At 34.4% G+C, this 13,915-nt stretch overlaps 1 protein-coding gene across 1 annotated transcript; it reads right to left on the bottom strand.

Annotated features, from left to right (window-relative positions):
- On the bottom strand, window positions 1-12,549 carry LOC111284906 (uncharacterized). Its single transcript, XM_089762075.1, has 10 exons — window positions 10,755-12,549; window positions 10,034-10,648; window positions 7,299-8,439; window positions 6,198-6,486; window positions 5,962-6,086; window positions 4,583-5,043; window positions 3,262-3,290; window positions 2,513-3,166; window positions 1,257-2,379; window positions 1-292 (listed from the first exon to the last, which is right to left on the bottom strand). Exons 1-9 carry the CDS (start codon window positions 12,332-12,334, stop codon window positions 1,667-1,669), a joined length of 5,607 nt encoding a protein of 1,868 aa, XP_089618201.1. The 5' UTR covers window positions 12,335-12,549; the 3' UTR covers window positions 1-292; window positions 1,257-1,666.
- Between the last annotated feature and the right edge of the window lie 1,366 nt (window positions 12,550-13,915).

Genomic DNA, 13,915 nt, shown 5'->3' with positions numbered 1-13,915 from the left:
TGAAAGTTCAACAACCATTTTACTTCTTACCAACCAAAAGGCTTCAAACATATCTTTTTTGTGTGTTGGATTAAAATTACAATCAGCTGTTCCACCTATCTTACTATCTATAAATATTAATAAATAAATCATGCAAATCTCATCATTCAATATAAATTCTTTTTGGTACATCAAAAGTATGCATTCGGCAATGACTTTTTAAATACCTTGCACTTTTATGTATTGCCTGAATTGTTGATGCCTTGGAAAAACCAAGGTGACAATGAAATCGCCGCCGCCTCATCAATGGTACCTACAAAACTCAGAAACAATATTCTTCTTAAATAAAATGTACATGTCTAATTAATTTTATATGGATTGAAAACCTAGTGAATAGAAATTCATCTTGTTCAACATACAACAACAGGATTGAGATTCACACAAGATTTAAGAAGAGCAAAATGCCCAAATATCCTGTACTAAGGGGGAACATAGGGAAGGCTCAAAATCTCTCATTTGCTTCATTTTCTCTTCATGATATACAGCAACTGTAGGGAACGTCTTCCAACTATGCAGCATGGAATACAAGTTGCAGACAAAATAAACCTCTAAAAAGGCAACTAGTCATGCTATCATACATCAGCAGATTGTTGTTTGCTACAATACCAACTCAGGTAACTTGTGACACCAGTAACCATGCAATAGAAAAACCAGCCCCCTCCCATTAAAAATAGTACAATATTAAAGAAGAATGGAAGGAAAGAAATTAAACTAGCTTATAGGATATGCATTAGCTGTGATAAGGTAACATAATAACTACTAAAAAGTTCTACATATCAGCTACAACATTAAAAACAATCAAATAAATCATGGTTATAACAGATCAAGAGAGCAAGATAACATGAGAAATTAAGAGAAGCAAATCTTTCAAGAGAGTTACCATAAAAAATAATTAAAAAAAAAAATTCCACTATCACAAATAGCAGCTGCAACAATAAACTAAGCCAATTCCCTCCATTTTTGGCCAGCTACAAGGATCATATTACATGACTGTGCTATATTTAAGACCATATATAGCTAAGCATAGAGCAAGTGAGAAAAAAAAGGGACAAAATTTTTGTATTCTATAATTTGATATCAATCAGCATTCAAAACTAAATGTAGAAGACAATGATCCAATAAGCATTAATATACCACCAAACCAAGGACTCCTCTTGCAAGACCCAAAATAGAGACAATAAAAATAATAAGAAAAGTAGTTAAGAGGTGACAGTCACCTGCATTTTAAAGGCAGGTCAACCAACCAGTTCTGAAGGAATAAAATAATGTCATCAAGACTGGCCTCTAGATCACCCATCAATCTGCATGCCGGAAAGTAAACTTGCGAGAATAGCTGGCCAAGAGCTCTCATGGTCTCTACCAGACATGCCTCCCGCCGCTCTTTTCAACCTTAAAACCAATGCAATTAAGTGAAGCAATCTTCATATGGATCAGTGCATTTTGATTCATAGGCTCAAGTAAACTTTTTATTTTCTGTTGGAAATGAATCATTCCAATGTACTGTTTAAAAATTCCATGATTTCAACATCAGAAAATTTACATGAAACTCTACTCCTACAAACAAATCTAGCACCCACACTAATCCCAGTCTTGTTACACCAATTAAATGTTAAACTATAAATCTAACCTATGTTGTTTTGGCTCCATCATCTAACAATTTAACTGACACCGCTAACTTATCTGGATGCAACTCAGAGGAGGTTCCATCTGCTACTGATTTTGGAATGTTTATTGTGTTCAACAGATCATCATGGGCCCCGTCATGACCCAAGGACGCCAATTCAGTTTCAAATGAATCCAGCTGAACATCATGTGAAGGGCACTCTGCCTCATCAGCCGCAGTTGCAGGAACATCATGCCCTGAATTGATTCTACTGTCTGCCAACATAACTTTCTCATAGGATGTTAGTGTATTTAGTTTCAATTCATTGTTAGAAATTTGTTGTGCATCTATACTCTGCTTCTCATCAAGTACCATAGTCCCATATGATTCCAATTTATATTCCAAGATGGGACCCTGACTTGTATCCAAACTGGTACCTAATTGCTCCTCCTGATGCAAACACTTGTCATTTGCCAATGAACCTTCACAAGTTTCACATGAAGGAGACTCTGTTTTTGAATTTACATTACATGGAGAAAGGAAGGCACCATGTACTTCTTCAGAAGATTCAGTCCTAACACTATTTTGCATCTCAGGCAATTGAAACTCATCAATTCTCGTGGCCACCATATTGGGACAGACTGGAGGGGTCCTGTTACGGCAGACATGACACCTAAATCCAATAATCTTGCTTTTGTTCTCCGAATTAAGTCCATAAGCATCTCCATGAAACCATCCTGCAAAAGTTATTTGAAAGGAATATTATGAAACAATATAAAGAAGGAAATTTTTATGCATCAACAATCAGTGTTATATAATAGGCAGTAGCCTACACTGAAAACAGACATTAAAATGCTGAAAATTAATTACCTTCACAAATTTCACATGCAACATAATGTGAATTAGATGCATAGCCTGCTTCACAACAAAGAAGACATTTGGGTTGATTGGAGGAGACAATCATATTTTCAGAAGGGGCAAAAAACATTTTTCTTTGAAATTGAATCACGCGTTCATCATCTGGCTTACTAGACAACCGAAGACCATTAAGCCAGTAACTATGATAAGCCCTTGTTCTCTTCTTCTGCCAAGACGTAATTGTCTTTGTTTTCTTATGTGCTTTCTTTTTTGATTTCTGTTTGCCTTTCCTGCACCTACCAGGCTTTTTCTTTTGCACAGAAATGTATTTTATTTTCCTAGGTGAACGACGCAGTGGCACACCAGCAGCAACCTTTTTATTCTTCTGTGACCGCAGTGACATCCGCACTGCAACTGACTTTTTATTGTCTTTTGACCAAATCGATTTGCAACTTGTGGAGGCCTTTTTACCTTTTTGTGGCAGTTTTTTTGCACTTTTTGTGTTGGTCTTCCCCGCCCTTGTATCACCTTTTCTTCTTTTTGCGTCATTTCCCCCTCTTTTTGCATTAACATTCAACTTGCCATCATGGCATCGGTGGCATGTAAACATGCACTCAGCAATGATTGCTCCAGCAGATTTTCTAACATGCCTCTTATGAAAAAATCCTGAAATTATATCAAACCAACCAGAAATGTGAAAAATATGCAAAGACAAGCAAGTGTGAATTTATAAGCATTTAATAAAGAAGAGAACCACTTACCCTTACAATACTGACAGCGTACAGCTTCCCTGCCAATTTGATAAAAAAAACAAAGTAAAAACATGGTTAATAAAAAAAGATATTCAAGGAACAACTCATTAATAATTAGGCCTTTAACTATGAAAATGCATATGCCAACATGTATTTAAACCAAAAACTGAACTCTAGCACTGATCATTAATGACTTTTTGGATGTAATGAAACATTTAAGTTGTTTCTATTCCTAAGATGTCCTTTTATAACTTAATATTATTAACTTCAACAAAAATCTTAACAAAATTTGTTTAATGAGTCATATATTCCTGATAATGTTACTTATTGCTTTGGTTGAGAACCATAAGATAGTTTTCACTTTTCACATATTACTACTATTGCAAATTTGCATATAAAAGCACCGATGTCTATAAAGTAAATTTTGTATGAAATGAGACATGTTTTGTTCTATTCCTAAATTCTCCTTTGATAACATTTAATACTATTGAGCTCAATGTAAATCCTAGCAAAATCATTTTAGTTGGTTATGTATTCCTAAATACATTTTACTTATCACTTCAATTGCGAATCATTAAGATAGTTTTTATTTATCTGACTTAATATCGCATTTTTATTTTGGAAGATCCACTATTTAATTTAGGGAACTTTTACTTGAAATGGTAAAAAAAGAAAAATATTTGGAATCTCTTCTGAGAAGAAAGTTAAAGTTATAATTTATACTTAATTTTTATTGTTGAGAAATCCTGAAACATTATATTCTTAATTCTATTATTATGTCACTTACAAATTAAAAAATAAAGGTGTTCACTTATACTTTCAACTTAATATTTTAATATTTTTTAATTTAATAAAAGTGAATGAGAGCAAAAATATTTGTATGCAATGCATGCAACCATGAATACTAGTTAGACAATTACTACCGTGAGGTTTATTACTATTCTTTCCTGGGCAATTTCTCTTATTCATGCTTGTGTAATGATTGGGTAGAGTAAATAATTCTATTCCTCTAAGGATAAATACAATCCATCCCAAATTTATTCGATACCATTATGTTGAAAAAGAATAATTATTTACACCAGGCAAACAAAAAAAGGTTAAAATATATATTTTTTTATTATGCTTTAATATCTAACATGACATATGTTCTGAAGTTCCTTCTTCTTTTCAATCTTCTTATTATTAGCAATTTTGAAAATATGGACTGATTATATTTGGGACAGGGAATCTTACTAAAGCCTGTTCTGTTATTACTTTCCTCCAATACCATGAAAGTGCGACAATATTAAAAATGATAAAGCACTCAGAAGTAATAGAATGATTGTTTAACCTGATGAGGACATCTTTGTTACAGTGCCCACATTGATTATACTCAGACCTTTCAGTTTTAGACAAGAGATAGGAGAACCCCCTATTCCTTGACAGCATCTTTGCCACCCTACTGATCTCAGAGGTTTTTCCAGAAATCATCTTACTAGACTTACGGGCAATTCTCTTCTCTTCAAAACTTTTCAAGAGATGCAAGGGCAGATAAGTTTCATTCAACCAATATTTCTTTCTTTCACTTGAAGATTCTTCAACCACAGTCCCATATCTCAAGACAATATCGGGAATGATTCTCCTTTTCCCAAAATCAAGGAGATACTTCACCCCATCTCCCTCTATTGATTTTCGGCGCACAACGCATTTCTTGAACAGTCGGATTGATTTCTTAAAATCCTTATCTAATGTAGGGAGAGCATGAGTATTTTCAATGTCATCCCACCTAATGTTTGAATCAAGTTCTCTTACCTGAAATAACATAAGAAAAATGAGCCAGCATCCAACGGAGTGGTTGCTCATGAAAATTTTCATAAAAAACTTACAAATGTGTAACTAAAAATGCAAATAATCCAGGCAAGCAATCAACCATGTAGGGCCAAATGTAAAACATTATAGACTGACTAATATCTACTAAAGACATTTATAAGTAAATATACATGGCTAGGAGACTGCAATCATAGCTAGTAAAAATTAAATAAGAGAACCGACACCACAGATATTAGAATTTAATAGCATTAGAAAATACTTTACATGCATATCCAGTAAGGGCAAGACAAGGTGGATACATAAGCCAGTGTCTAAAGTTTAATCTTATTGGACCCCCAAGGCAAAAAGTAACACGTCTCAAATAGCGACCTTTTCATGCCGGCTAATCCTGGCTTCTTGTCAAACTCATCTTTTTCCTTCTAGTTCCATTATCTAATTGCCAATAGGGCCTGATCCTAGATGAAGGATGACAATCTCTTTCAACAAATAGGCAATATCAGAATTGGCCTTTCAATGTAATGTGATCATCCTCTCTCATTTTTCCAATTTATTGCTTTTGGCCTTTTGAGCTGATTTCTTGACGAAATATACTAACTCTCCCTTCCATAGCAAAACTTCAAACTCATTGGGTTTATATCTAGTCTTTCCATATAGCCTCATGAGAAGGAAATCAATATTTGAATAAAAAAGAAAAAAGAAAAAGAAAAACTTTAAAGCACATGATATTTTTTCTAGAATCAGTGCAATTAGATGGCATTAATGAAGAAATGAGTAGCCTATCATTTGTTTAAAATTCAATCAATATACACAGTAAGAAGACTGGCATCAATATTTTCCTACCACTTTTCCAGCTACTGCTCCCTATTAGAAATAAGACATGAGGGCCATCAGGAATTATACCTGGAAAGCAAGTTGTTCTACACTAGTTGATGACTCAACAGCAGCTCGCCATGCAACAGATTTGCTTCTCTTTGCAAAATCAGAACTCTCAGGATAGATTATGCCGGCTATCTTCTTGCCTCCACCTGAAAATTTTAAACTTCAAAGAAATTCAGAATCATTGTTCAGTTAAAAAAAAAAAAAAAAGTAACAACACCAACCAGAAAACTTAGAAGTCGAAGAGGAAAAATGCAGACCTTGCCTAGCAGCCTTTGCAACCAAAGAACGGGGTAAAACCTTCCAGTTGAACAGCTGACGAGAAACCCTACCGCCCCTCCACCAACAAATACTTGGTCCTACAGCAGGATTAGAAGTAGGATTACTCTCACCATCATTGTATCTGCCCCTTTTTCTTGCAATCCCATGCTTAGCAGATCCACGACTTGAAGCAATCACAATATGAGAAGCTGAACCCATGGTGACAGCAGAATCCACATGTTTCATCCACTCTGCTGAAAGAGCGAGTCGATGCAGATTTGCCTCTAACTGTATCATACCATTACAGCATGAATAATGTCACAAAAGAGACAGAATAACATTGACGTAACATATATTAGATTATTGATCAAAGTTATATACATGAAGTGGTTATAGTTGATATGAGGCTAGAGTACCTAGTCCCACTGATCTGGTCCACGGAGCTAAGAATGAGATGGGATGGAAAAACCTAGCATAACCAAAACAACCCATCTAACCTTCTAAAACTAGACTGAACCTTATCAGAATTCAGTAAAAAAAGTTAAAAGGTTCAGTCTTGACCACCCAAACTCCAAATTACCTGAACCTGATTAATATTTTCTTTCACACAATAATGTGGAAAAAGATTACACAAAAGACCTGCCCAACCTCACCAGACCCAGTCTAACTCTATAGTTTTAGTTATCTAAGGAAAAAACTGTCCAAGAAAGTCAAAAACTCAAAATTGAAATAACCCAAACTTGACCCAACCAATTGCTGTCGTTAGATATAAAAGTTTTGAACACATTTCATTTTCACAGCAATCAGGGTTGTACGGGTGTGAGTGTGCGTGTGTGCGTGCACTTAAAAATAAATAAATACAAATTTGCGAAAATAGATCAACAAAAAGGAAATTTGAAAGAGATTGAATTGGACTTAGCAGTACCATATAAAACAGATTGATTGTAGGATATTAGCTTTAAACATTGCAGGATATTAGCCTTAAACATTCTGGCAGTCAGATCTAAGGGAAATGCCATAAAAACTGCCAAGTTGAACAACTAAAAGCCAAAGTAGAAACAACTATAAAGTTATGTAGAAAATAAATGGAAGACGCTTACCATTAGCAATAAATGTTTAACTGATTCAATATCGGATGCCTTAAGAATGTTTTTATGCCAGATCTTGATGTAATGTGGATTCAGCCATGGACCCAACAGAAGCCCATGCAAACGATTTTCAATGGAAAAAATATGGCATAAGACATCTATAACATGGCCCTTTTTGTTCCACTTTGACCGAAGGCCAACCATCTCACTCTTTGGAACTTCCTGAACAAAACCTGAAGTAATTTTAAACAAGCAATCTGAATCATCTGTAGGATATCTACAGGAGAAGCACCACCCACAATTTTCTTTGCGTGCATCTATATATAGGTTATGAATATCTGGCCAATGAAACCTATTGGATTTTTTCAAAATAACCTTCATCTGCATTGCAATTATCTCCTCAACAGATTTTAGGGAGTCGTCATTTGTCTTTTCTGATGGCTTAGGCATTAACTCTTCCACAACTAATGAGGCAGTTTGGGCAAAACTGTAGTAGTTCAAGTAGCTAGTCCCAGGTTGTTTTTGTGATTCATCACCTCTTTTTGCATCTATCGTACATGGAGTTTGCTGAGATGCTGACCTTATCTTGCTTTCTTGCTTAGTACCTAAACCATTAGATACTAAAGAAGAGTCTTCAAGAGGTGAGTGTTTTCCTGGAATCTCAGATTGGTTTAACTCAACAGATCCTTGTTTCTGAAAGTTACAAATGACGGAATCCATTTGCATTGTTTCAACTGACCCTTCAGAACTTATATATGGGATTTCTGTTCCAGCCACCAAAGCCAACATTTTAGCAGACTCTGCAACCTCAACTTCAAGATGACCAGAATTTTCAGCAACTTCCTTGTCTTCTGGTTTTCCATCATCAATAGTCTCATTTTTTATTGCACATATTTCTGCAAAAGCCACAGTTGGTAGGGATGTGCTAACAGTAGGAATTTTCCCCTTCGTACATGTCTCCGAAAAAACAGAATTCAGAGAGTCCAAGTTACTACTAGCTCCATTAGAGCCAACAGCTACATCCCACTGCTTGAGAATTGCTTTTATCACGTCACTATACAAAATATCTGAAGATTTTAGCACATCAAGAACATTGTTGAGGTCATCCCTGTGGTAGTAATTCAAGGAGTACTCAGCATCACATGCATCTAACCTGCAATTTCAAGAAAACAGTGTCAAAGTAACAGCAGAAGCACCAATATATAGAAAAAGAACCATTACCCAGACATTAGTAATTTTGTGTGCCCAATTTTAAAAAATAAATAAAGAAATAAAATGCAAATTTTCTAGGTTAATAAAGAACTGTGAAGTTTTAGCAATAAACAAGAAGAAAACCAATTGGAGCTTACATAATAGCATAAATTAGCAAAGATAAAGAATCTGAAGGAAATTTTCATTTCAAACCATCTGGTTTCCCCAAAATTTTCTATATGAAGCCTAATTAATTAATTTGTCATATTGCTGCTTTGAATCATCAAATTAATACAATATAAGCCTTTCACACAGACCTTTAAATAATGGAATGGAAAGTATAGTGTTTACAGATTTTACCTTAACTATATGCAATTATCTTAAAGATACTTATAAGTCAAGCATAAAATAAGAACATAGCACCCTTCCCCATAATCATTCCAAAATATCTGGAAGAAGAATTGAAATTGCTAAATTTTCAAATTTCAAACACTCTAGTTGAGCAAAGGAGAAAATGTTATATGAGTATTGAGTGGCACCCAAAATCTTCATATGACGTGGAAGACAGGTTGAAGAAAATACATGTTTGTATCTAGCTTAAAACACAATGGAGGCTGAGAGAAACAAAGATTGAGGGAAAAAATGACAACACTTTCAGAAACTGAAAATAAACACAGACAAAAAATTTTGGAGAATGAGACCAAAGCAACTCAAACTCTACTATATGACCCATTAAAATATACTCCATTATAGTAGTTGATTAGAAAGAAGCATATTTCATCTTAGATAACACAAAATTCTAGTAAATGGTAACAGTTTTTTGAACTTGATCCATGGAAAAATTTTATTTTACTGTAACAAGTCACAAACTCTTGAAGTTGCCTTCTTCCTGCAGTTTCCCTTTTTTTGGCAATCTTTTCAATTTAAATTAAAAAAAAAAAAAGCAGCAACGGCATTACAATTTCAACAGAACTATGCAACAATAATTTTTGGTGAAAAACTGTGCATCAATATCATTGAAAACAGGATCAAGATTAAAATATATAGAAGTACGCTAATCATCAATCAAAAGATTTTTATTGACATCAGCAATTCCAAAAAGATCATAATCCTTCTACAAGTTGGGATAACAAGAATTTTGTCATGAATGATGGGGATGGATGTGAAAGGTAGTGTCAATTATGTCTCCATATCACATGCCATAACTAACAAGACCCCTATGAAGATAATGACAAAAAGATTGCACAATTAAAATATTAAAATTTTTAAAAAATAAACATTCATAAACTTATTGCTTCATTCACACAAAAGGTTCAAATATTGCTAATAATTAAATAAATGTTAAATAATTTCTGAAGTACTTAATAAGGATTTGGAAGGATATGACAGGGTCATCAAGGTTAGCAAGGGCCACTCTTCATCATTCAGCCAGAACAGAAAACCACACTCATTAATCATTACACAGACATGCATTCATCAACAATAACAACAATAATATGGTACTAGAAGTCATTAGTTAATAACTTATTTCTACAGATTGTGTAAAACAAACTTACACTAACAAGTACCCAGAGCTATTATAATATAACCGACCATGAGGATCAATGTCCAAAAGCTCCGCTCCTCTAGGTGATTTACGAGGTTTTACCCAAGGCTTATGTCTTTCAATTACACACTCAGGGCAGTACCAGTCACCTTCTGGCAAAAGAGCATTGACAACACCTACGCACTTTGAATGGTAAGCAGCAGGACAGCCATCACAGCATATTAAACTCCCATCCATCTTACAAAGGCAGCAATCATCACTATTCCAGTCTGTAGTGTCATCAACTATCTCCTCACTTAAGCCAGATCCACTCGACAAGTCCATAACAGCTTTTCTTTTCTTGCATAACTCAATGTTCATATTTCGATCAAAATCCATGTCAGTCTCAGATGCCAAAGACCTTCTATTAAGCTCAGATCTTATGGCTTCCACTTCAATCATATCATCACACAAACACCTAAGTATCTCAACCTTAACAGATGCAGGTTGTTTATAATAGTCACTTCTGAATAGTTTCAAACTATTAAGATCAAAACCACAATTGAATCCTGAACCATGAATGAGTAGATACTCAACCATGAAAATGGGCCATGTAATAGAGTCCAAGAAACCCCAATTAAGACTCCTACATTAAGATCAACAAGAAATATTAAACACTGATAACTAGAAAACAAAAATAATGTTGACCATGCAGGGCAGCAAAGAAAAAAGAGTGGAAGGAATAAAAATACCTCAAACATTCGGAAGCAGATTCAGAACCTTCATTAGAAAGGTACTCCAAATGCTTTTTCAGAGTTTGCAAAATGGAAACATGAATACAATCAAATAATGAGCTAGGAAACTGGCACTTCAGTGCAGCTACAAAATCCTCCAACTCAAAGGGACTTAAAAATAATAAAGTACTAAATGATCTCAAACAAGCATAAATAGAAAAAATATCAAGTACAGCAATCCCATTCAAATTCAAATTCAAATTCTGGGAAGACGGTGGTAGTTGGAGCTTTGGAGGAAGAATAATAGGCTCTTCAGACACTTTATGACCTGACCTAGCCTGCTTCTCCTCTGTTACAGCACTAACTGAAGGAGATACTGACAAATCGCCAACAGCAGATGTTCTTGTGGGCGGTGATGTGCTTGAAACATGATTTTTAGCAGACCCTCTACGAGCACTTCTTCTCAACACCCTTTCTGTTGAAGAATCCAAGTCATTTGAAACCTTTCTTCTCTTTCTGCGCCCATTAGCTTGTTTGTATGGATTTCCAATATCGGCTTGGCACCCATCAATTTCTTCAGTACCAGCATGAGGGACACCCACTAACCCAACTCCCTGAAAATCATCCCCCTTGACAACATTTGTATCCAAAACACCACCCTTCTCAAGGAATCCTTCAACACACCCTAAACTCGAATGATCTTCCTTCAAATCTACGTTAGAAACATCCTCTTCCACATCATTTCGCTCCTTTTTCAGTGTTTCTTGATTTATCTCAGCAGAAGTGGTACATTCCCTCGCTTCCCCCTGCCCTCCACAGTTACCATCAATACCATCCTTGCTAATCTCCTCATCAGCCCCTACATTCAAATCAAAACCGCATTCCCTCTTTTGGGTTTCGCAATTAACATTGATACCATCATCCAAATCGCAATTCGCATCCAAATTCAAATCAATACACCCCCTCTTCTTTAGATTCTCTCCCTCAACACAACAATTCCCATTATCATTGAAACAATAATTACTATAATACGTATCATTCAGATTCAAATCAAACCCGGATGAATTCAAATCAATCCCATTTTTCATTTCAATATCCCTATTATTATTCAAATTCAAATTCAAATTCAAATTCAAATTCAAATTCAAATCCCTTGGAGACCCAATTCCTTTCTCATCTAGGGTTTCATTCAAATTCCCATCAAAACCCTCATTTTCCTTCAAATTCCCAACAAACCGGTCATTTAAATTAACATTTCTATTCAAATTCCCATTCGAATTACTCTCTAGGGTTTCCTTCTCTACATTACCTGGACAAACACGAACTTTCTTCTCAACACGGCGTCGTTTCCTGGGTCTTCCAACCCTCCGCTTCGCACAGACAACCTCTAACCCTGATTCGGGTTTGGCCTCATGGATAGGGTTAGAATCATCAGCCATGACAAGAGAAGCAACTTCGTGGAAGCTGAGTTCCTCGGAATCGCCGTCCTCGTAAACGATCTCGAAAAACCCAGTCGAAGAATCAAAGGAATTAACAGTTCCTGAGAAAAAACCGAGTCCTTTTAACTTTTTCTTCACGGATTTGCCCACAAACTCCATTTTGTCATTTTTTTTCCTTTTTTTTTTAGCTCTTTTCCCTCTCTTTCTTTTTGGGTTTTTGAAAATTGAATATTTGTTGAAGCTAAAAGGGGAGAAAAAAAAAAGTTAGATGGGAAATGTTGATTTAAATTCAGGAGTAGAAGCTTTGGAGGGTTCTAAAGAAATTGAAGAACAAAGATGGAGGGATTTGTGGGGGATTTCCTTTTTTTTCTCACACGGAGAAATGCTTTTAACATGCAAAGAAATAGAGAGAAAAATCAAATATGAATTGACTTTCTCTTTTTATTTTCTTAAAGAGGAAATGGGATCTCTTTGAAGAGAGAGAAAAGTGGTGAAGTTGGGAGGAAAGAGAAATGTTAGGTGCGAATTAGATGTGAGGAAAGAAAAGTGGTGAAATTATTTTTAAACTTATATTTAAAAAAAAAAAAAGTTCTTTTGAGATTTTTTTTTGCTTCTTGTTAGGAATTTTTTCGACATTTTATCGTGACCATTGACTAGTCAAACAAGGTGGGTCGTTTTTTTTTTTCTTTTTTTTTTTTCATGGTTTTGTAACGGCTAAAATGAAGGTTAGTATTAGAGTACAAAGATCGGGAGAAAAAGGAAATTTCCAAGTACAAGCAGATAAGTTATGTTCGTTTTTTTAATGCTTTTAAGTCCCACATATAAGAAGAATGCACCGTAAATTTGAATAAATAATAATGTAATTTTAGAATGAAGAATATATATTGAGAATTTTATTGGGCAAAATCTATGGTGTTACCATGAGAATACAACTTCGTCATATGTGATAATTAAAAAAACAAATCAAAAATTGAAATCACATAAAATGTGGGTGAAGTCTATCCTTTTAACTTTTCAATAATATTGTTTATTATTTTATTTATTTAAGAATTTTGTTAACTAGCCCTTAATAAAATAGCAAGACAAAAATATTAAAGTAATAATAATAATATCAAATCACATTTTTTTTACATTTTTACACTAAAATTTTTACTGAACATAAAGAAAAACGAATTGAAAATTAATTTAATTAATTTATATTATTACTATTAAAAAATAATATTTAATAAATTTGATTTTCAAAACTCATATTAAAAAGTATTACCTTTTATGCCAAAAAACCCGGTAAATAAATAATTTCTTTTTGATGTGGCTATCTATAAGTAGGATGCCATTAATTTAAGCTATTGGCCACTGGTTCCTAAAGAGAATCATTGCAAAAAGGATGCATCCTATGAAATTAATTACTTATAAAAAAATTCTCAATATGGACGACGAAACAAGAACACACAAGTTTTTTTTCTATGGATATCTGATTTGATTGTGGCCAAACTTTCCATTATTATTTATATACCCTATGATTTGCATTCGATGGTGCAAAAAAAGTTTTCTGAAAAACACAGAATGGGGATAACGCTTAAAGCACATTTATTTTGCACAAAATATACTCAAATCATGAAAAAGACTTGCACAAAGCACAATTAAACAAGACCATGGTCCATCCTATTTCAATCTAATCAAGGCATGAGAAAACATGATTTGGCTGTCACATTTTTCTATGTAATGAGCCAGCAACGCATG

The sequence above is a fragment of the Durio zibethinus genome, chromosome 6, assembly GCF_047325235.1.
Source record: "Durio zibethinus cultivar Kanyao isolate XHJ-2024 chromosome 6, ASM4732523v1, whole genome shotgun sequence".
In the NCBI taxonomy this organism is placed as follows: domain Eukaryota; kingdom Viridiplantae; phylum Streptophyta; class Magnoliopsida; order Malvales; family Malvaceae; genus Durio; species Durio zibethinus.
The sequence above is the reverse complement of the archived record's forward strand: the minus strand, read 5'-3'. Positions and strand labels throughout refer to the sequence as shown.

Bases quoted from the DNA above. Each gene is read 5' to 3' on its own strand.
- LOC111284906 (XM_089762075.1), bottom strand. From the start codon at position 12,334: ATGGAGTTTGTGGGCAAATCCGTGAAGAAAAAGTTAAAAGGACTCGGT. The intron at 10,649-10,754 runs GTATTTTTATTC...ATCTTAATGTAG, and splicing joins TCTGCTTCCGAATGTTTGAG to GAGTCTTAATTGGGGTTTCT. The intron at 6,087-6,197 runs GTCTGCATTTTT...TAAAATTTTCAG, and splicing joins TGCAAAGGCTGCTAGGCAAG to GTGGAGGCAAGAAGATAGCC.